This window comes from Ambystoma mexicanum, chromosome 10 (genome assembly GCF_040938575.1).
Source record: "Ambystoma mexicanum isolate Mex_15411 chromosome 10, UKY_AmexF1_1, whole genome shotgun sequence".
Lineage (NCBI taxonomy): Eukaryota > Metazoa > Chordata > Amphibia > Caudata > Ambystomatidae > Ambystoma > Ambystoma mexicanum.
The window spans coordinates 691,840,598-691,865,042 of NC_090932.1; the positions used below are offsets into that span (position 1 = coordinate 691,840,598).

The 24,445-nt window shown below is 44.3% G+C and overlaps 2 protein-coding genes across 9 annotated transcripts in view; one reads left to right on the plus strand and one right to left on the minus strand.

Moving 5' to 3' along the window:
* Positions 1 to 4,750, minus strand: part of FBXO36 (F-box protein 36) — a 260,891-nt gene extending 256,141 nt beyond the window's left edge. The window contains exon 1 of the mRNA XM_069618305.1: positions 4,597 to 4,750. Within this exon, the coding sequence (XP_069474406.1) occupies positions 4,597 to 4,692 (96 nt within the window). The 5' untranslated portion in view covers positions 4,693 to 4,750. The remainder of the gene's footprint in view (positions 1 to 4,596) is intronic.
* Positions 4,751 to 4,893: 143 nt separating this feature from the next.
* Positions 4,894 to 24,445, plus strand: part of TRIP12 (thyroid hormone receptor interactor 12) — a 2,051,777-nt gene continuing 2,032,225 nt past the window's right edge. For 7 of the 8 annotated variants that reach the window (XM_069618297.1, XM_069618300.1, XM_069618299.1 and 4 more), the window contains exon 1: positions 4,894 to 5,023. The gene's annotated coding sequence lies outside the window, so the exon portion shown is untranslated. The other variant, XM_069618298.1, reaches the window with a different exon arrangement.

Sequence of the window (24,445 nt, forward strand, 5' to 3'; positions counted from 1 at the left end):
CTGTATACCAAACGAAGAATCATGATGAAAGAACGGACATGCTCAGGTTAAAGGTTTCAAATAAGGAAACCACACAATCTGTTTAAATAAAATAAAAAAAATAAAATAAAAAAATACACCATGAAGGCAATCAAGAACCAGTCCTAAATAACTCTGGAAGGAAGAGGGGGAAAAGGGCAGGTATTGCGTATGTATGAACTATAGGATGGGACACCCATGTTAAAGGTAACAACTGAAAAGGTTCAGTACGCACTCGTTATCTGGATAGAATTGCAATGCTATCTGCCTAGAAGAACCTAAGTACAACCTGTGCTCCCATTGTTGCAAATAGTTGCAGCATAGACTGTCGCTAACCCTTTTATCACAGCAGCAATAATTGACAGAAAAAGCCAATTACCTCAGCGGGCGCACAAACAAGAAATCACCACCAAATTTGGATAGGCATGTATACACACCACTCTGATGGACGCTGGCCACAGGCATGGCTACCCACACATCATAATACGGCAAAGAATATGACAAAATGCATTCATGCTGTTCACATAATTCTCTGCCTACTTACACCAGACTATGCCTCAACACCTCCGACATCAGAATGCAGTGCAGACCTATGACAAATGTGGACACGCTGAACACAAAGCGAGTCTCTAGCACTCCTGCCATCTCCTGACTCCTCTCAGCACCCATTCACATACCTGGCCACATGGGTTGCTCTCTACCGGAGCCTGGCCAGCCCTGCTAGGCCTTATTTGGCCAAATGCAGCCAAATGCACACGTGCATCTTACTCTTACTACATGACCTTCAGCACTCTGGACTTCGGTCCTTCGAGAGCGTTCCCATTACCAGCGCATGGAGACTATAATAATGGCAAAATGCACTATATAAATGACAAGTACAATACAATTACTGCCCCTATAGTGGTATATTCACGTTCTTCTGTTCAAAATACACTTTTACGTCATAGTATAATGTTCATTATAGAAATTCTTCCAGACCAGTACTACAAAAACTTGAGGATATCACTTGGATGGATCAACATGTTCTGGTCACAAAGGATCTCCTGTGTCAAGAGCACATTCATCTGCAAAATTATATTTTTGACATTCTGGGTGGACTACTACAATTTAGCTTATTGTATCTTACTAGATGGGAAATATGCCATGCACATCAGTCTGGTCCCTCCCATATTGGGAGACCAGCACCAAATGGTAAGCAATGCAATTGTAGACCCTCCTGACTGGACACCTTCCCATAGAACAGGCTATTTAAGCTGTGTTAGTACTCAGCTGAGGTGCCCTCACATTTTTGGAGTACATTTTGAAAGACTTGGGGCTTCACCTCATATTATTATGGGTAATCTAGATGTGGACTGCTGGTTGTCTGTGCCTAGGAAGATACAGCAGTACAGCCATACCGGACTGATTATACCAAACAAAGCAGGAACACAAAGTTGCTGCTAGTACTCCTTCAGCTGAGAATTGCTTAGCATTTCATTGCTGGACTGTCCTTGTGGAGGGGGACATACTGACATAAAAGGGGAATTGTCTCTTCTGGAACGGCGGGCTAAAATGCGATTGTATACCTTCCCAAGTGTGCACCTTCGCATAGGACACACTATTTAAGAACCTTTGCATATAACAGACTATTTAAGATGTGTTCGCTCTCAGCAGCAGGGCTTTAATATTTTTGGCAAATGTTGAAAGACTTGTGGATTCATCTTCGGTTATTAAGTGTTATCCAAAAGTAGAGTCTAGCTCCATGTGTCTAGAGAGACACAGCATCACAGCCCAAACTCCCTGGTGACACCCAACAAGGAAGAAACACAACTGGGGTTGATGTTTGTACTCTTGTTCAAAGTAGAATTGGATAGTATTTTGGTGCTAAACTGTCCTTGTGGGTCGGAGCAGACTGATAAGCAAATGTATATTTCTCCTATGGTAAGGCACAGTGTCTTTAGGCTCTCCTGGTTGGGCCTCTTCCCCTATTTGAGCTGCGTTTATTCTGAGTAGAGTGTCTCACATGTTTGACAAAGATATACAATACAGTGTTACCTGTTTACAAGTGAGGGGAGAGAGGGAAGAAAGGCAGATTATTCAGAGAATGTTTCATTCTCACTCAACTATAAGATAGCAGCGGAGGCCTGACCTATGAAATGATGATGGTGGGGGTATTAGGCTGGGTTTGAAAATCGTTTGTACTTAAGCTATCGCCTGGGTATAATCTTTTGAAATTGTCAACGTTATTGTTGCTTTTTACGTCTTTGGGCCATATTGTTCCAGAGGTTAGGAGCAGTGGTTGTTAGCAAGCATCCACCAATCCATTGTTTTTATTTTGCTAGGATGGGGTCTACTCGTGATAGGTTTTCAGGTAAGGGGCTTAGGGCAGTTGCAGCATGTTCGGTGGGTTATGCGCAGGTTGACATTATCCTGCGTTCGATGGGTTACCGATTTCGAGCTTTCAGTCCAGGGAAAACGGAATCCCTACAGACATGTGCTATGGCAAGTGGGAAAATATTCACCTTTAATACCAAGGAAATGTGAATTAATTTGAAGTGAGACTAATTCCGTGTATTTTATATTAAGTTGGCTCGCTGTCCAGCTTCTCACACAGCGAACGCTGGGGAATCCCTGGCAGATGGGCGCATGCACAAAGGAAGAACATGGAAAGGGACATTCTCACTTGGTTCTTCACCTCGAGCAGTCACGTTCCTGTTCACCTCAGTGCAGCAAGCAGGAACTAAATTAAGCGTAATAAAGCAATGTAATGCTAACCTGAATGAGAACTAAGTATCATGAAAATCTGGAGGAAAAAAAAAGTGGGCGTGTAAACATCATAAATATTGTATTGGGCTGACGTCCACCTTCAAAGTCAGTGCTGGAAATTAACACATTTTACGGGGGGAAATGCCCTTCCTTTCGTGGGGGACAGAGGAGGGTATGAGGGGCGGAGCTATGTGTCTATTAATAGGGGTAGCCTGAAAGTCGGATGCTTTTTTTTTTTAAACGCATTTTGGGAACACACGAATGACAGGGAATTTAGCAAATGCATTTTTGATAGTCATTCAAGCGTGCATTCCTTGAGCATGCAATGCAAACTGGGTATTGTTCTCAATTCATCGATCAAAATACTCATAATCCTAACAAGGAAATGTGTGCAAAATACAAGACAGCTTTGGACCGTTTTACTTCTCGGTCTTGGGTTGCCCGGACGAACAAGAGACGACTTTAAGCTGCAACTTGCAAATCAGATACATCTGCCCACATAACGTTCTGTAGACTCTGGGAAGTTAGGCACACAGAGATTCCTCCTCTTGGGAGGGCGGACGGGTTTGGACCACGGGTCTCCACAGAACGGAGCTCCTCTATCTTGTTTGCAGCCAAGTCCTTCCCTGTGCACTTTATGGAGTTAAACACGTATCATAGGAAACTTAAAATGTGATGACGACGAAGAGGACTGCTTATCAGACACTAAGTTTTAACCATTACATGTGAATATCAGCTCCTAAAACAGAATGATACACATGTAGCCCCCCACCCCTGGCTCCATTAACTCTGATGGAGTCTCATAAATTGAACTCATAATTTTGAAGTTAAAGCATCAGCCAGAACCAAGGATGGTGTACAACAGGAGGCCATGTCAAAATAATGGGTGGGGCCCTTGTGTTCAACTGGGAAAACCCACCTCCATATAGCAGCAACAAGAATGCATTGGTGTGGTATAGTTTCCTTTAAAAGCAAAAAGCAGCGGAAACGTGTATGCATTCGTTTAGGTCACAAGCAGTTTAATTTGGTACAGTGTTGTATCGCTAGTGCATGTATATCCTCGCACAAACAATATACAAAAATAAATTGTGAGAATTATTGGAAAAGTAGGTTTTGTCTCATAATAAACACGTTTAAACGTTTTACTTGCTATTTATTAAAAAATCTCCTAGGATAACAGGAAACCAAGAGTGGGTCTTGCTCAAAGAACATGTATATGTCCACAGCTTCCGGCATCATCCTAAATAAAGCATGACAAGTTTCGGCAGCAGAACATCAAGAGGCATTTTTTTACTTTAGCGAAAGCGATACATAAATAACACAATATTATTATCCACAGCAAATAAAGGCAGTCGGCACCTGAACTGATCCCCTAAATGGCCACATAAGAATAACTATTACGCTTTCTGTGCCCGAGTCACTAGGAGGCGTGGGGGTCCATGTCATTAAAACAATTGGAAGACCCCGATGCTGTGCTTTTGATCGAAACCACTCACCTTTCCTACTCCAGCAGATTCGTCCAACAAAAACTTTCTTCGCTTGTGGGAACAGCTCTGTCGCCGTTAATGACAACACTGCCTCGGAGCCTATGGCGTCAAACAGGTGCGATAAATATACATATTACCTTGGGGCGGGGAGCAGCAGCCAGAGCAAAGAGGAGTCAATTACTAAAAGATTTACTTAACTTGAACCTTGAAGGCAAAACTTGGGGAGGGCCTTCAAGTCAGCGACACAGACTGGTCAGTGCTAAGCCATAAGACTTCCACAGAACTTCCAACCGGGTGGGGTGAGAATGTCCACCACAGTGACAAAACCCACCGCCCGATAACCTACCTCTTGTTGAGTAACGAGCACCTGGTAGAAATCCTTACTGGGCGCCGGTGCTTGTCCGTTCGTTTCGAACAGAATCTCTGGCAACCAGGACGCCATTTTTGGACGCTGAAGTCGGTTGCCGGGGTAACCAGGAAGAGGCGGGGCTTAGAGGTCACCAAGCCGGAAAAAAAAGACAAACCGACACGGACCAATTTTAATGTTCGTTTTGCTGTGTCGCGGAGGGGAACGTAGCAGTGGCAACAGACCCACAGAACATCGACTACCCGGAAATAAACTCCAAGTGAAGGGAATGACCCCGGAGGGGAAACAGTTACTGGGATTCGAGGGTCATGACCCGGCGGAAGGACACGGCTGGCTCTGAGACAGGGGGTCGCTTCCGAGGCCACAACAAGAAGAACGAGCGTGGGTCTTTGCGGGCGGGAGACAGGTGAGACAGTGTCCCAGTAGGCTGTGCTTTTGCCCTGATGGATTGGGAATGGTGATCGCGCACTTTTGTGATGTGACAAGTTAAGTAGTGCGCGGAGGGAGACAGCGTTGAGCGTATGCAGCTGATCCTGAAGACAGTGGAACCGGGGCAGCCGAGGCGCCTCTGGAGCAGGTGAGATATTTTTTGCGAGGAAAAAGGCGGTCTTTAGGCATGACCGCTTACGCAATTAACCAAACCGCGAGGTCTTAGGTTGCTGGCCCTTTGTTGATATGTGTTGAAAAGTTTGCCCTGTGATAATAAAGCAAAGGGGGAAGGCCTTCACTGCTCCCCACTCCTCCTTCAGTCCCCTGTCCCATCACCCTCTCCGTGATATTTTGGGGAGGGGGGTGGTTGTTAAGAGGACCTTTTGTAGGTGACAAAGTGTTAGCCCTTGTCATGTGTACCGATTAACTATAGGGCATCAAGTTTCGGCCCTATTGGGTAGTCGGATTGCAAAGTACAGGCTGCATTCTGACAGTATTGATTGGGTGAAGGAAAAAATAATCTTGCGGAAGGAAGGACGATTGAGGAAGCATGTAGTGTGTTGTCTATCTTGCGTAGTAGGAAAAAGGCGAAGACTTGTGTGGAGAAAGGGCCCAATCAACTTGGGCTGGTGGCAGTCCCAGTGTTGTAATGTGGGAGAGAGGTATGGTTGGCAGGGGTTCTGGTGAGGTTGCGGGGTTTGTGTCCATTGAGGATTGCGTGTGTTAATTAAGACATGGAGGAGTGTTGTTTGGTTGCAGGGGCAGAAGAGAGGCTTGCTCTGTTGTGTGTGTGTGTGCGAAAAGTGGTGGCTGGCAGAGTGGCCCTGTGGCAATGCTTTTTAGAGGGGGATGGGGGGGGGTTTGCTTAGCAATGGGCTTAGGTGCCATTAACGAATCCGTTTATGTAGTGGAGGAGAGTCCTGTGATTTTGAGGTTAAACCCACACACTATTTGTTAGAGGGAGAGATCTTGTTATTGTTGGCGATCTTGTTATTGTTGGCGGTGGCATAGTGGCAGGTAAGGTTGTCTGTTGGGGGAACAACACTGCGTTCGGCGCCTCCTCCTGTGAGGCGCTCCACGGCCTTTGTCTGTGTGACGGGTTGTGTCGGTGCCTTTTTTGGTGGAGGCGTAATTTATTTGTTATGTCAGAGAGGGAGGCACGTGCGGAGGATGAGGATGTTCGGTTGTGAACAAAGCCACGGCCGTTTACACGCAAAGTGTCGCATTTATAGGAGGTGTCGAGCAATGAGTGAGTACTCGTGGCCGGGGCATATGCACGGTTACGGTACTCTGCGCTGCCCTTTTTTGTTTTGTTCTAATTGTTTGTCCTCGGGTTTAAGTTGCCCCCTTCTTCTGTGCCTGTACATCCGCAGTGTGTATCTTCATCTCAGTACGTGCGCGCCTTACACGTTATATATCCATAGTTCACTGCTTTGTGTGGACCATAGAGGGGTCTAGCCCTTAATAGAACATTAACAAGCGTACGAATGTTGGTGTTAGCTTTCAGAGGGATTCCTATGTCAATAATGCCCATAGCTTAACACGTTGAAGACAGACCCGCTGGAACCCCTCTTGACCCCAACATCTTAACATTAATATGTATCTCCTGTTCTACGGTTCAAATTGTTAGCCCCGACTGAAGTACTCTCGATTGCAAGGCCGTGTCTCCAGTGCCTAGAAAGTTTGCTCACATTTAATACACATGAACCGCAAGTAGTGACTGGCCAGTAAATGTTCTCATTGAAGCTTTCTTGTAAGGTGGTCTGAGTTTTTTTGGGAGGGCTGGGGGTTCTTTCTTTCAGTCATTCGCATATGTTTGGTCGACCGCCAAAAGTATTCCTGGTTTTGAGAGGTAAACGTGCAACAATGGGCTAGTGATGAGGGATATTGGACACGCGTAAAATCCAAATGTCAGAGGGTACTTGTTGTTCAGAAACCAACTCTTAGAAATGCAGCCCTAGTCATCCAGGGTGGAGGGTGAGTAGACCACTGCAGTGGAGGAAGGTGGAAAAGCTGGGGAAGAGGGGGTGGTGCGATAATGAAGAGGTACTCTGTCCCAGGTAGGTCTTGCATATTTATTGTGACATGGTGGTAAAAGGGAGGAGGTGGTGCAGGAGTGGCAATGGCAGGTGAAAGCGTTTGGTGATTTTAGTGATCATGGTGTAAATGGGACAATACAAGATCCAAGCAAGGGTATTCCAAGTAGTGGGATTTCAAGTTGCTTGGAGTGTAGGCGATAATGCTGTGGTGGAGATCAAACTATGGACTTTTTGAGCTGAAACTAAAAGCAGCTCCTGGGTATCTGCTGTCACCCAGTAAGAAGGTGCTACCTCTGCAGGACAAGAGGTAGTAACTGGAAAGTACAAATAACTTGCACATGAGGGGTAAATTATGTTCTTTTGTCCATTGTGTATGATGCATTACGGTTTATGTCTACTATATGTTCCCTTTAGACACTCACAAATGTCCTGAGTTAATGTTATAGAGATATGCTTTATGGCACCTTTTGGTTTGGTGAGTGACTGCAGCTATATGTGTCAAGTAAACTAGGCTCTTATAGGCTACAATCAGGAGCTAAAATAGGAAGATCTGGGGGTTGTAAGTAGACGGTGCCCTGGTTGATACCACAAATATAAGGTGATATTTAGACCTGCTGCATTGGCACCCTTCCACTGGTGCCCCCTAGTGAACACCTGGACAGATAAGTAGAAAGTTGAACAAGGAAGGTAAGCACAGTGCGCAGATCCCAAAGTTCTCGTTAAAAGTCCATAACACAGCATATTAATTTGGCTTCAAGTCCAAATTCATTGGTCACAGAACAGCCGACACGTGTTTCGACCTATCCGGTCGTTATCAAGGCATAGGTCCAGAGTCGTGAAGAACAGATTTGTATATGAGGCAGGGGCATTTTTTACCCTCCAGTGGGTGTATTTCTTGAGAGTAAATGAGAAATCAGATTTGATGCTGTTACTCTGCCATGGGGATTTGACCCCGTAACTTTCAAGAGCATTTAGCTTCTGAAATTCTTGTTTACTCTCGAAATACACCCACTGGAGGGTAAAACTTTTTCTTGCCTTATATACAAATCTGTTCTTTGGGACTCTGGACCTACGCCTTCATAACGACTGGATAGATCGAAACACGTGTCGGCTGTTCTGTGACCAATAAATTGGGACTTGAAGCCAAATTAATACGCTGTTTTATGGACTTTTAAGTAGAACTTTGGGATCTGCACACTGTGCTTACCTTCCTTGTTCAACTTTCTACTTACAAGCAGGAGCTAATTGGCTCCCAGTAATTTCCAACCCTATGGTGGGATGTGTATTAAAACATTTTTTTAAAAAAAAAGGATGTGACATCCTCTAGTGGGATGCAGGTTTCGCACTATGGTTAGGATGTGGTTCATATTAAGCAAGATTGAGAGGCTTGGTCAGGGTGCAGATGCTGCAGCCATTGCAGGTTATAGGGAGGGGGTTGAAGGATTCTGAGGTGTATAGGGGTGGAGGCCTTGGCGTAGTATTAGGAGGGACTTGGGATAAGGGCTTGTGATGACTGGCACTTGATGTGGGTGAAGTTTAGGTGACGGGAGCATTTAACTAGTTGGGTAGTGTAGTAGGATGTATGTTAACCTGTGTGGGAGAGGCTACGTGGTCTGAGATAAGATTGAGGAGTGCTGTGCCATTGCCTGCATCTCTTTGGCTTTCCTAGCATGTTGTACCCTGGTGGGAGCAGGGAGAGTGCAGTGCGAGGGTTTGCAAGAGTATAGGAGAGCACATTTCGGTTTGGATGATTAGGGGTTGAGTGGCAGTCAGTTTCTGACCTACTGAGTTTATGCAATATGAGCATTTAGTTTACCTATGGGGTTATCTTGGTTGAAGCAGAATTCTCAAGTCGGCTTATTGTTGGGGGGGGGGGGGGTACTGTCCAATTTACTAATCACTTAATATTGGATAACCCATCTCCATTATATAATTGTTTTTTTTAAACTTTCTTTTATCATATGTATACCTCATTCGAGATTAAATTGTAGATCCAGTGGCTTGTGGTCACTGTCAGATCTTCTTTAATCAGAATGTTACTATACTATAGCATAAATGCTTTCCAGATTCCGTCTTCTGTGTTACTCAGGCCAGCTGTATTCCAAGATACGAGGACAGTGAAGGTTATTTTTCACCCAGTGATGGAGTTTATACTGGAATTAAGCATTTGAGGATCCACGTTGTGGATTCTACCATGCTTATTTGTATGGTTTTATGGGGAGCGATGCTAATTTCCGTGTATAGAATAGTCTATACACGTTTGTTGTATAGATACTTAATGGTATATGGGTATACCAATGCTGATACCGTCTTTCGTTTGTTTGGTTTTAATCGAGTTCGAGGTTAGGGGTCTGATTACTAATTGAGGGTCTTTAACGTCATTACTATGCAAACCCCCTCTATTAAACTTGTTGATCCTGCTCTTGCCACGAATACAAGCCTTGCTTTATGTGACTCACTTAGATTACAATTCAGTCTATGGCTTGATTAATTTTTTAAATATTTTTATTGGCATTTATCTGTCAGCAGTTACATAATAGTCAATTAACGAACATTGTTTACTTAAAGGGGGAGCGAGATGGGGGGGAATGGGAAAGAAAACAAACAATAAACAAACTGAGCAACTAGTCTTGCCACATAAGTATGCTGGGGCTCGTATCCCTGTTTGTTTGACCTTTTGGACATCGGAAACTTCCAGATGGTGGATTAGTGAAAGGTGCCAGGTCTAATAATTCTGAGAGTTCCCTCACTGGGTGTTTGGTTTTGAGTCTGATTTATTGGTGTCCCCGTGGACGGGGGGTAGTTCGGGGAGGTTTATCATCCAATGGTTGGAACATGTCTCATATTAGGGTTTTCCAGCCCTTGTATGCTGGGCTTGCCTCACCTCCCGCTCTGTCCTCTCCTTCTCCCCATAACGTTGTTTCAGCCCCTGACCAGTGCTCTAGTTCTGTGCCACCTGTCGAAGTGCGGGCCCCTGGAAGATTTCCATGCCATGGCTATAGATCATTTGGCTAGCACACACACTATGTCCATAAGTTTAACTATGTGTCACAGCTTGCTTATTTTTGGGTATGTGTCCAGAAGACATTCTTTGGGGGACCATTTGTATCGTGCCCCTCCTGCTCTTCTGCAGGTCTGCTCTCTTTTGGACCAGAAGTTTTGGATCTTCGGACATCCCCAGAACATATGCATCATCCCTGCTACTTCTGAAGTTGCATCAGGGACATAGTGGGGTGTTCTTGTTGATTCTGGCTATCCTCTCTGGTGTCATGTATGTTCTGTATAAGACCTGTAGTTTGATTAGCCTGAACCAGGCATTTCTCGGCACCTCTCTGGGATATATTAAGATTCTCTCCCATTCCTTTTCTGTGATGTCTTCTCCCAGGTCCGCCTCCCACTTCAATTTCAAAGCCTCGCTTTTGGCTTTGAGTCTGTCCGATAGTTGAGCATAGAGCCTAGACACTGGTTTCCATCCGTCCCCTAGGTTGCATAATATTATCAGTGGGTCTAGCTCTGGTTCGCCTGGCCACTCTTTCCATTGCGATTTGGCACCCTCTCTGATTCTTCTGTACCCTAGGAATTGGCCTTTGGGTAGACCCTCTTTCGCCACCATGGTCTCAAATTCGCTGAAAGCCCCGTCTTCATATGTGTCTCCCCAAGTGTAGATGCCGTGCCTCTCCCATTGTCTCATCGGGGCTAGATCTGCTTTCCCCCTACATACCCCTGCTGCAATCAGTATGTCTGCGGAGTAGGGGTGTGCCCCTCTTGCGTGTCTCGGGGTCCTGGCCCAAACTTTCCTGCCCAGCTCTACTAACATCAGGGTTTCCCCCAGACACCCCACCGGGACCCATAGTATTTCTTCCAGGTTCGCTGGAGCTACGGGTTGCCCGAGTAGTCTGGTTTCGGAGGTATACTCATCCGCCAGCCATTTGGCCACATGACTCAGCTGTGCAGCCAGGAAGTATTTTTCTAGGTCTGGGAATTGGATTCCGCCTGCTGTGTATGGTAGTGTTGGTACATCAATGGATATCTTGAGTCTGGTGTTATTCCATAGTAGCTCCCTCAGTAGTTTTTCTAGTACCTGAAAGGAGGAGATGGGGATGAGGTAATGTATGTTGTGAAAAAAGTATAGGAACCTTGGGAGTACTATCCTTTTAACCACTGCGGCCCTTCCCATCACCGATAATGGTAGTTTTGACCAGAACTTCATTGATTTTCTAAGCCCAAGTACCGCGACCTGAGTGTTACCCCCATGCATTTGTTCAGGTGTGTGCCAGATTTTAACTCCTAGGTATCTAAAGGTGTGCAGTTTCCATTGGATTCCCACCGTTGGGCGATCGGTTTCAGTTCGCCCAGCTAGGCCAGCCAGGGGGAATACACTGGGCTGCTTGATTCATAAGACCATTATTATCTTCCTCTATTCGTGGCTATCATTTGGGGATGCTGTACGTCGCCTATTGTTAACAATTGGTTTGCTTTGTGGAGGAGACCTTTTGTCAGATTAATGTGAGCCATTTTAAAGTCTTATTTGTAGTCTCGTAGCTCTCCTTCTTATTTCACTGTTGGATCTATACTTTTTTCACTGTTCCCTTTTGCCACTTCATTGTATCGCCACTTGGTGTTCCCAAAGCACTATTTCTGACGCGGGTCGAGATGACCACCACTGAAGGGACCAGAGTAGTGTTCATTTGTGCTATTTAAAACCAGGTTACGAGTATACTTCGCCCCTGTTAAATTTGGGGACCACTTGCTTGTTCTAAAACAATGAGTCGGGATGCTCTGCCTTTATAAGTTTTCAAATTTAATGAAATGTTTGAATACTGTTGTAATATTCATATCATGTAATAAACAAAAAATACTAGCTAGCGATTCATAAATATCAAGTTAGAAGAAAAAAAAGCCTCATGAAAGGCGACCCATTGAAAAGGTAAAATCCTTCAGCTATGTTGGTATTATATATATATATCACATTTTCTCCCTTTTTGGCTCAAAAGAACATATTACATCTTCTCAAGGGACCGAGTAGCTCTTCGAAAGTATAGTCGGAGTCACCAAATTCTATGGCTCCAGTATGTCAATCTTTATACCGGAGATTCTCAGAGTAGTGAGAGCATGTTGCATTATGACATGGAACTATGTGGTCTCCAAAGAAACACAGACCCCCTAGCTCCTGTGTTGAGTGCGTTTTGAGAAAAGCTCATTAACATTTCACAAGCAGATGACGGCCTGGCCCATCCAGAGATAGCTTGCAAGAACATGGCAGGCAATGTGCTGTGACACTAAGGAATTCTGCCGGCGCCCGAGTGCTGGTCAGTCAGTACTGATTGTTGCAGACCACTGTATGGCCCACTAAAGGGCAATGGGTTTTGAAGCTGTGAAGGTTGTTTGAACAGAATCTCAAGTGTTGTAAACTAAGATGGACGATGTCTTGAGGACATTTCAAAACAACTTCTGAAAGTTAACTCTTAAGAATATGGCAAAAGAATTGTTGGCCATTCCGTTGAACACATTTGGTACAGATTCTGTGGTTGGATATGTTCTTGTGTTCTGCCGACACACGGCTCTACCGAGTATAGACATGCCTTTGCATTCACAAGATTTAATTTACTAGAAACCAAAGCCCAAAGAAATAATGGCGACAAATTGGTCCTGAACCTGGTGCCTTTTTAATTGAGACCCCCACCAGGACATCCTCAGACTGCCACTCCAAATACAATTATTTGCAATGCCAAAGGTGTCCACTACCTCCCAACCACTCCAATCAAACAGACATTTTTAGCATTGTTACTTTGCACCCCCATTCACGTTTTGTGTGAGATTTCCCCGAGGGACTACTTCAACTCTAATATACACATAATTGGACAAGCCCTCCACTCCCAAACGTTCAGACACATGCAGCACATTCAACCTCATCGACAGCCGCTTTCATCACCCTTGCAACCAAAATAAAACCAGCGCACTCCCTGGTTGACTTGGCCCACAACAGACTACATCACCACCCAGGCTCCACATTGGGTCATCTGTAGGGCTGGGCTTGGCTTAGCTTTATTCATTTGTTTAGGGTACTGTGAATACTGAGCAGTAATGACAAAAGAGCATCAGGCCACTTCAATCCAGTCTCTTGACAAAGTTTAGATAACCTATTCTTTGATAACTCCATTCTAATGCTCCACTTCCCTGTTGATCAGGGATGGTGCAGACAGTGGAGATTATGTTGTATATTGGGTGTAGTCTGAAGTTATTTTAGTATATGGTTCAAGTAGTGAGTGGCACCACTGTTTTTCCAGGGTGGAGGGCATCCTACTTTTTCCCATAGGTGCTTGTCCGTGATATAAGCTAAATGAGAGAATGGTACCTTTTGGGGCTGCCAATCAGCCGTGTTTATCTCTCTGGGGAGTCTTGTGGAATTGACACCCTTTGTGTGCCCAATGGTCTTTCTCATTTGGGGAAGCATGCTCCGGTATTTGTGCTAGTTCTTCAAGAGTCTCTATGGAGTGCTACAAGCTCTGCTACTTGTGTTGAAGTTCCTTGTGGGCAATATCTGACTTTTCTTCAACTTCTCCTGAGGCACATACGGTGAACTAAACCACCAATTTACCCATTTGACCGCAATTACTAGAATCATCCACAAAGTATATTGTGTAAAGGAGTGTATGTTAAATCACCTTGGGGCGTGAAGGGAGTCTGTAATAGGGACACAGTTATGATGTTCGGTTTGGTGTAGTTTGCCATCCTCTGTTGTGGAAAGACACTGATTCAGCATTGGACATCGGGCCAGGGTAATATTGGAGTAGTTTAATAGAGCTTCATACTTGTTAGCCTAGGACACATTGTATTTTTTTTCCAATAATGACGCTGCCGCAGAGTGAGGCATAGCTACTTCCAAGGGAGACCCTGATGCAACATTCTCGCATTTTCACTATATTGCTGCTTCAGCTACTGACCGCAAGCAAGGTGGGATGCCGGCTGCTCCCGAATAAAGTTCTTTGCTGTGCTATGCAGTAGGCCTTTAGTGGAACCCATGATTTTGTTAATGCAAACCCATTTATTTCATGGCCATACAAAGTAAACTTCTGGAGTCTGGTAAACCCTTAGCAGACTCCTCAAAATATGTCCCTTTTACATCAGAGGATGCCTCTTTGGCAAAGTGTCTATAGTGTTGACTCTTGTATAATACTATAAGAGCATCCCCAATTCTGTACGACCCAAAATCCATAGACTACAGTAGCCTACTACTGCAAGAAATGCTCTCTTCTCTGTGAGTTTCTGGTTTTGGAAGTTTGTGTACAGGTTCTTTTCAGGAGGCGACTATGGCTCGAAGACTTGTTACAATATCCTTTTCTAAATAAGGAACTTTTCCCTGCATAGTTGCAACTTCTGTTTCAAGGCTTTGTGGCCTTCATTAGCTAGAGCAGTCAGTAATACATGGGTGTCAATTTTGCAAGCCTTATCGGAAGGGGGTGTCGGTAGCAGCAAGTCGCCCACATACTGCACCAGCACTTTTATTTATTTTTTAATTTTTTCAAACTGTTGGGAAAAAGATTAGTGAATTCATTGTGCCTCCGTGGCAGCTGAGTCCAGGTATACTGGATTCAGCTATAGCGAAAGCTAATTAATATTAGCTGTTTTTATGTACAGCAACAATGTATAATGCAAATCCACCACTGTGAAATGGATTGCAGTTTGAGGTATAAGTGCTAGGATGGTAGCTGAGCTGAGGACAACCGAGAAGGATGAATTGAGCAGAGGGTTCATGGCCTTCAGGTCTTGCAAAGATCTATAGGTGTTTCAGCCAGGCTTCTTGACCGGCAATATCTGAGTGTTGTAAAGACAAGCAGTATGAATGCCGATGCCTTCCCATGGGAGTAATTTGTTGATCTGAGTGATGCCTTCTTGCATCTTTTGCTATAAAGTATACGTTCATGCAGGCCTAACGCTAGAACACATGCAGGTAGCCTTCTCCAAAGTCCCTGAACACCCTTTACCCACAAGAACTGTTACTTAACTGCTCCAGAAGATTTCTGCAGGAACTCTTGACTTTTAGATCGCGTGTGGCTGCCTTTTTGACCCCATTCTGACTTTGAAAGACTCCAAACTAGATAGGGAAGGACTCTTAAAGCCTAGGCTATATTAAATGATTGCTAAGTAACTTATGTTGTGCTGTTTCTATCATACGAATCTAAAAAAACAAAGTTATTACTTTTTGAATTGCCACTATTCTTAAATAAAAAAAGTGACTAGTGTACCGACTTGCTACTGTGGGTAGTGTAACTGCATTATTCCTGAAGTAGAATAAGTTACAAGTGTTGCCAATTACTTTTGTTAAGGTTAGTAGTCGAATTATATTCTTCTTGAAACAAAACAGAATACATAGTTTTACTACAAAGTTGTTACTTTTTAGAATTACCTATGTAATTCAAAGGTAGGTATTACAAAGTTATTACCTCTGAATTCTTTTTCCACTATTCTAAAAAGTAATTGCAGGCTCTGTGTTCTACCTTAAACTGAATAACCCCAAGTTTACTATAACAGTGGTTTTGCTTACCTAGACTTGCATACTGTAATTTCATAAGTCTTTTATACTGTGATTTACTTACAAGAAATATTGTTTTGGTTTTATTTTGTTTGCTTTTTATGATAGTATTTATCTTTCTAAAGAGTTCTCTTTACTTGCGTGTGTGTATATCCTTCTTTTTACATAACTCTATTCTTTGGGCTTATGTATGCTACTCGTTATGTGTACTCCCATACTTGCCTACAACCCTCTCCTTACGATAAGCCTTGCTGCTGTGCTACACTACCATTACCTTGAATGGTACAGACTTATACTAAGAGTTGGCGTTTCTGTATGGCCCAAATATAGTCTTATAAAGTCCCTTTGGGTGGATTAACCCCCTTAATACCTACAAGCCTTTCTTCTTTGAGTAGATCTTTTTAAGTGGTTTTGAAACTGAGGTTATGTTGGTAGCTCATATATGTGAATATAATTTGTGGGTATGATGGCCATTAAACCAAGCTCTGTTGCTACACCGCCGCTCTGCCGCCGCTTAGATTGCTTTTGCTCCAACCTGTCAGGGGAGTGGGTGCGACTGTTGGCCTAGAGTCGTGTCTTATTGCTGTGGGCAGTGATGTTCTTCACTGAGAACATTTTATCATAGGGTACTTTTTAATTGTAAAATGCTAAATTAAAAAAGGAAGCAAAAATGGACATAGAAAATATTTTTTTGTTACTGGGACCAGTTCATAAGAAAGGATCTAGAACTTTCCAGTATACTTTTGAAAATTCGTTATTGAGTTTGCTTTTAGTTCTGACAACCATATTAGGAATTTGGTGGATAACCCATATCCATGAATTCATAATTTGTCTGAATCGTACTGAAACTCATTTTCCCCCTTCTTTTTGTCATCACTTGACCGTCCTGTAATTCCTAGATTTATCAGTTTGGGAGTCACTATTTTCTTTTGTAAAGAATGAATGGACTGCCAATACCTTAGAAGTGGTCTACACCTATGATGGCACCTATGATAGCATGTCGTTGGTACCCAATTCCTGTCTGTATCTAAAAGGACATTTTTCCTCTATCCACTTATTGTTTAAGATATATAACTTATACGATGTATGGTGTAATAGTGACTTTTTTGCATATTGGATGCTGTAATGCAATTGTGGAGATACTTTAAATTGATATCAATGTTTTCTTTTGTCCCCCCCTTTCCCACCCCGGCGCCCCCCATCACTTGAGATGCTCACTTTAAACAATGTTCACCAATTATTTGGAATATGAGGAGGTGAGGGGGGGATTTGTCATGATAGTACTTGATGATATTGAGCAATGCAATTTCACGAGATTAACGAGGTGCATCTATATCTTTCAATAATCTCATCAATTCGGATTACTATTCTGATATTCAAATCAAATTTGCTTTAGAGCTATGTTGAATTTGGGAAATCTCATTGTAGGCCGTAGTTTTGTTAATTTAGTTAACAGCCAATATTGCCAAACTGTGCTCTAATCATTGACCATACATGCACAGTAGCTTTGAAATTTGTGATTATTCTATAATTGAGCATGAATTATTTGTCCTGTTTCTGAATCAAGATCCTTTGCCAAGTCTTGCAATAGGAGAGGCCTCTATTTTCTTGCAAGAATGCACAGTAAGCTTGCATGGCCAGCCCTTTTGCTTGTCTCAATGTATTAAGAAAATTGTCTTTTAGTCCTGTAATATTTGCAGAATGTTTAATCTGGAAGCTGTGTAATGTGCAGGTATTGCCCCCCCCATTCCAAATATATATTTTTTTCTGATACATTTGTGATAGTTAATATTTATATTTTTTATTAGGCTCACATAAATCAAGTCATCACGGCCTGCATTTAAAAATCATGTTTGGGTCCTGTGGATTGGAAAATATATTTAAATTTAGTAAGGAATTATGTTTTGAAATGATTGATCTGATCATCAGTGATGAATGGTAATAGTTCATTCTCTTGATAGCCGTAAAAATGCAATATCATTTCTTAAATATTCAGTTTCAACTGAATCTTACAATGCAGCACTTTTGGACCTTTCCTCCAAGGCCATCTCATCCGATGTAATCTAGCTGGACTCGCTGATCTGTGGTTTTCTTATCCCAACTCTCTGATTAAACGTATGCACACCGTATTACTTGGCGATCTTCAGATGCAAATAGTACAGGGTTTTTTTTTGCATCTTAAAGCTATTTACTTGCCTAGTTTTCTGGCCGGGCGAGTTAATGGCTTTTCGCTGCTGAACCTTTGCAGCTAATGTTGCAGTAGTCTAGGGCACGATCACAATGTTACTAGTGGGTGCTGAAGTCACAAATCTTCTTGGTGATGTAACGCTTGAGCTGGGGGAAAAAAGTCTCTCCTAAGGCCTCACTTTTTCCCCCCTGCCTAAACTCTGCAGATTGCCATTGATATTTCTATCTATAATGTGGATCTCTGTAAGGCTACTTGGCAGAATTTGCATCCCAAGTGAGACCTGTAGAAATAGAATGACGGTTTCTAAAAAGTTTTTGAAAAGATGGTAATGTAACTTTTTTTTCCTGAGTGATTTTCATTATTGATCTAGAATGAGCAATGGCTATAGATTTCTGGAGTAACTTGCGATTATTAAGCCACGCTGTTTTTCAGGATTTTTCCTTTGAACATTGCCTTGTTTGGCTACTGCTCTGGAGCAGCCCATTATCACAAGTTTTGTACTTACTAATGAGATGATCAAGATGAAGTCCCGCAGTGTAGGCAAAGATAATGAAATGACGGAAGGCTTCCTCATAGCTGTTTCAAAGGCCCGTTTTGGATCCCTTCTTCCTTTTCATAGATACAGCAAGCTCTAAGTTATTAAATCAAGCAGCTACATCCTGACCTGTTCATGATGGTCTTTGTACCACAGTTTAACAAAGCAAAGGTACAATTACCTTTTTTCATATCCTTACAGTCGACTCTGGCAATTTCATAAAGATTGAAGTGTTGGGTAGGAGAATTAAGCAGAAGTTTGTAGCATTCAGACTGTTCTATTATAATTGCTAATTTAGCATCCAAAGTAGGTAGAAGTTAAAGAATCCTATTTACTAGAAAATAATGTATGATCTCCCACTCCTTTGGGGGGGGGGAAATGAGCCTTTTTCATCGGGGATATTTAGTTATCGATATTTAAATATTTGATTGTTGAAACCATACACTTAGGTGAACCAAAACGTTCAGATGTTTATCACTAGGGAATGCAAGCTATTGATATGATAGTTCTGGATTTTCACTCATTGCATTTTTCTCTCGACATTCTCGGCAAGAAGCACAGAGCAGAGGTAATTGATATTTTTAGACCCGCTGCCCTTTAATGCAGAGTCTTGGACAGCTTTACTGTCTTCGCTTCTATGAATAGAGATGGAAGGGGCAAATAAGAGGGCAGTAGCTGAGGATCATTTTGAAATGGATAAAAAAAAAGAAACCGAGTGAGTGTGTTTAAAGAGGCGTTTTTTATTGAAGAGTATGTGTTTTTACTGTTTTGTGACTTCCCGGACTTTACTAACCTTCCCCCACCTTGGAGGAACACCTAGAACACTGGTAATAAAGACCATGTGCACGACCTCCCTGCCAACCGGATTGAATTTACCTGAGACAAGGACAGTTGGAAAATGATAAATTTGGGGGGGTGAGAGAGAGAGAAGTAATAAAGGGAGAACAGCAGCGTGTGACACCCTCCACGGGTTGGCTGTGGCCTCGAGCAGCCTCACCAGGGCTACAGTTATTTTGGCTGTATCTGCCAGCTGCAGCTCTGCATCATACAAACTCCAAGCTGCATGCCGTAGCAGCCCGGTTGAAATATGAGCCCCTGCCTGTCGCTGGCATGCCTAGAGTGCAGCCCTGGATCAGAAGCTCTGCCTGCATTGTATACACCCCACCCGGGGACAGGCCAGCAAAGATTCAAGCCCTGTGCCGAGTGGGAGATGTGGCCTGTTTCTAGTAGTGACGCAGCCATGTCAGCAGGGTGACCCCAGGAGAGAATCGAGCCATTTGCTGCATGCAGACCCCTGCCTGTCCAGTTGCCCTTACACTGCCTCAAGGCTCCACAGCACCTACGGCCTGTATCAGCAGCCCTACAGTCCCTTCTCTCAGTACTTATGAGCCACCCGCTGGCTGCACTTGTGAGTTAACTGAACTTCCCCTCCGGCACTTCTCCCCTTTCCTCTTCCCCGCACTTGCGCGATCTGAATGACACTGGACCTAGTAAGATCGTTATTTTGATCTCCCTTATTTCCCCCTCCTTGTCTTGTTGCGCCTAAAAACACTTGTGTACAGGCACGTTATAAATGCCACATCATACCAGGACGAGGTGGGGCACAGGAACAAAGAAGAGCAATACCAAGAAGGAACTGCAGGTATACCTCTTATCTGTAAGACTTGCTGCTGGACCTATAGCCAGTTGAACAGACACCTCACTTGGCTGCACGTTTGTCGTGTATCTTTCTAATCCTCCACATTGCACCTTTACACTCACCTCTGCATTTATACCCCCCTCCCCACACACTTAAGAATTCCGAGGCAGACCAATTGCAGTGAAGTTTGAGTGACAGGCATTTTACTTGAACAAGGCAGTGCCTATTAAAGGGCGTTTTATGCTGGGATTGGTGTTAGCTTTGTAACAAAAACCACACTTGATGTAAACGTGGACACTGGTCATGAGTTATTGTGCATCTGAAACTGACCGTATCTGTCTATAGGAATACAAACCTTTTGTTGCTGAGCATGTTAAGGCAGCCATACTATTACTGGAAATGTGAACGTTTTTTATTCTTGATAATGGGACCATGGGCACTTCAACTACTTTGTCAGTGTTGATACTTGTCTTTTTGCATGTATGATATCTGATCCTGAAAATATCTGGAGGCGAGATGCCCAAAACTACCCGAACCAAGGGTCGCCAGGAATGTTTGAAACCCAGAGCCGGGCATACCCGAGGTAAACCCAGATACTAAAATCTTGATCTGTCAGACCGGGCACTCTGTAATGGGGAACTATCCTTGGTCACAAAGGGACTCTCCTTCATACCTAATACCTGTACTAACTGGTTTCATACAGAGATTGAAATTAGGTAATTCTGAAAAATAAGGTTAAAACTGTTCTTAATATAACTATCAAGTTACAACTGACTCTGGGTTGAGTTGATCTAGTTACCACCGCTAACCTTTACCCTTAAGAAGACCATATTTAGACTGATGAGCTTTCTTAATGAAGATTGCCCATGCTTATAGCGCGGGGTAGTCTTGATTCTTTTAAAGACAAGAAGGCGGCAAGCATTATGCTTCTTTATTGCTGCTTCCACAGCATTTCAAATGTATAGCGTTTTTTAATTTTTTTAAAACTTGTCAACACTAATTTTTTTGTTTGTTTCCTCCAAGCTCCCCTGGAGGCTAAAACCCAAAAAAGGGTAGTAAAGTTTTAATCTTCAGGAAAATGTCTCTAGAAACTACCAATCCTCGGTTATTGGGTAGTCCTGCGCTGTCCATTCGCCCAATCGGGCTCTGGCATTGCCTACAAGTACATCCCCCTTGCCAGCCCAACTCCTCTTTCTTTGGCAGTGAACACCACCTTAACTGAAACCGCAACAGTCAACTTGAACCAAGTGATGAACTTGAACAATCCACTGCGCCGGAACTCTGTGTCTCCTACGGTGAAGAGTGCTCCTCTTAGACTTTACTCAACATCTTTCTTCCTACCTCCACTCATGTCGCCTTCTGCTCATCTCCTGAAACAGAGAGGCTATCGGGCTATCATAAGGGTGGTTCATGCACATACATAACTCATCAATACAGTTTAGCAATACGGCCCCTTAAGCAATCGGGGTGGAATATAATGCTTGCCTCCTTGTCTTTAATAGAATCAAGACTACCCTGTGCTTAAAGCATGGGCAATCTTCATTCTATGTCCAGACAGGAGGCGAGCATTAGGCTTGTTCAGAGCTGTCAATCACAGTATTTGCTGTCTGAGAGAGAGGCTTGAAAGAAAAGGTATTAAATTCATTAGACCAATCGGTAGGCTTCATGATATCTTGTAAAGTCACTCCTGCAGAAAACGTTCTAGATGCCATCGGGCCTCTTGCTGAATGGGCGCCAAATTGTCATGATGCCCGCTCCCGGGGAGCCGGTTCAAGCCCTGCGTCCCCGAAAGCGGACATCCAGTCCCCAAGGAAGGACCCAGCAACCCCATATAGGGGCCCTTTGGCCAGTGTCCTGGCGCCTATGACGCCAGGCTCATTATGGGAGTGCTTGGGTGCACTTGCCTGATGCAGACCATGCTGCAGGATCCCGGCCTCCTTGAGGCCTGAAAGGAACTACTTTACCTGTGGGACTAATTTACCATCCGGGTGTGGTCGGGGAAGGATACATACCTGATTGGAGGAAGGATACATACCTGGAACTTCTTCCAAGGCTATTTAAACCCCACCCGAACAGCCACACGTGCTTCGCGTTGTTCTGCATCTAGCAGCTGGACGCTCACCGTGTCTGCTCCTGCATCCTGACTTCTGCCAGCATCCTGGATCACCTGCAAAGGAAGAGAAGAAAACAGAAGAAGGAAAAGTCCTTACCTGCTAAATCCGCATCCCAGAGACATCTCGCCGACAATCCTGAAAAAGAAGACTTTAATTTAAAAGCTAATTGCGTCGATCGCTGCAGCGCCGCATTCCACTCACCTTTACAGGGCGCCTCCATGTTCAGCAGCGATCATCCGGATTCGCAGTCACGCCCCAGCGCCTAGGGAGAAAAAGACCAGAACAAAAGGTGAGAGAGAGAGAAGGGAACAAGGAAAGCTAAATCTCCATGTTAAGACTTACCTGTTGATTCATTCCCTCTTCATTTCGGGTCCGCGCCGCATCCTGGCATTTCCGGACCCCGGCCCCTAAGGGGAAAAAGAGACATCAGCGTTAATGAGCGAATGAAAAGACATTACCAAAAAACGCTCATTAAAGACTTACCTGATTTCTACAAGGATTTCACCTCTCATCTCGGGTCGGTGCCTGTTCCCCGGCATTCCGTATCCCGGCCCCTATGGGGGAAAAAGACACTAGCATTAGTACATTAATGCATGGACACAAGGGGAACCTCTTATCAAAAAACTTACCTGGAAGCCAAGCAAGTTTGGTTCTCACCAATCCGAAAATCCAGTGAAGTAACTGGATACCAACGCACCCCTGCATCAGAAGCAGGATGCAGAGCTCGTCCTTCCAGACCCTAAGGTGAGACGCTACGAGAAATCACAGAAAGGTTTCAAGGAGGGTGAGAGGGGAAAGTGGGAGGCCGATTGCATTACCCCGCAGACAGTTAATCCCCTATTTTCGCCCACAGAAGGATACTTCTGCGAGCCAGACAGGCCAGATTTGGGGGCCCGGTCCAGTCCGTGTTCCGAACCCTGCGCATCACCTTAGAAGAGGTCACAGCTATGCGAACCAGGCCAGCGCCTCCGTGGGAGTCAGGTGAGCGTAACACAAATTGAGACAAATCAATACTTGGACAGTGCATTACTTCTCTAACCAATCTTGCAATTGCAGCTGTTGCTACTGTGTGAAAGGGCTCCTGTGTGCAGTTAGAAGCTGGGTAACACCTCTCTGCTTTACTTCTGCTGTGGCAACCTCATATGCTTTAATACATTGTGCTACGCACAGCTTGCTATTATCTGGGAAGTACGGGTAGGAAATAATCGACAAATCTGACTTGGTCCTATTTGCCATGTTGAAGGCTACTCCCCCTGGATAGATCTTGCTGTCGTATCTCTAGCGCTTTCACGTCCGGAACTCTCCTGCATGCAACTAGGCATAGAAGCATGGCTAGTTTCCTTGATAACTGTGACCGCTAAAGGTCTACCCCCCAAAACCCCTTTCATTGGCCTACCCTGCATTTTATCATGGCCTGCTGAGATAGCCGATCTGTAGACGCTGATTGTCTGTAGACGCTGATTGTCCTGTAGGCACAACCTTCCCCGAACATCTCCGCTAAGAAGTTTAGAATGTGTACTAAAGGGGCCTAACCAGGATGTACACCGAAACCTGTGCAGTAGATGGCCCAACGCTTGCACACCGCACCATAGCTACTGATGGTGGAAGGCGACCAGGAGTCTCCAATACAGGCGGCAGCGAGTTGCAAAATTCCTGGCGGCTGCCTTCGTTACTGGATGCATCATTTTAATATAAGCACATGGTGCAGACTCTAGGCCGAAAGGAAGGCCCGTGAACCTCCAGATCTCTGCGCCCCACTTGAAACTGAGGCAATTCCGATGTTCTATCGCTATCGGAATGGTAAGATATGCATCTTTCAGGTCTAATCGGACGAGCAAGTCCCCTGTCCCGAGTACATTTTGAAGGTGTATCCCCTCCATCTTGTAGTGTCGGTACATAACCCACTTGTTTAGACTCTTCAAGTTTATTTCCGGCCTGACCTTCGCTCCCCTGTGAACCAGGAACCTATTGCTGAGGAACCCTTATCTGCACATCCCGCTCTATCGCCCCTTTGTATGCCAGAGTTTGCAATTTGGCGTGTGCAGAGCTGCTCTTGCTCCTCCCGGGGCATGAACATTGCTGGTGTTTCTCTCTGTGTGAGGGGTTGCCTACAAATACTAGTTGCATGCCTGAAACTGCTTGCAGAACCCATGCATCGCTGGATAACTCGCGCCATGCATGCCAAAACAAAGAGCGTCCTGCCTCCCACCTTCAGGGCAATCACCTTTTAGGGTACTCACCGCCTGTTGTACTTTGCTGCCTGTAGGCACCTCTCCCTCTCAAATTCCTGGGGAAGCGGGCTCTGGCCGGGAAGAAGGTATCTTGCTAACGACTTTCCCAGTACTGTGCCC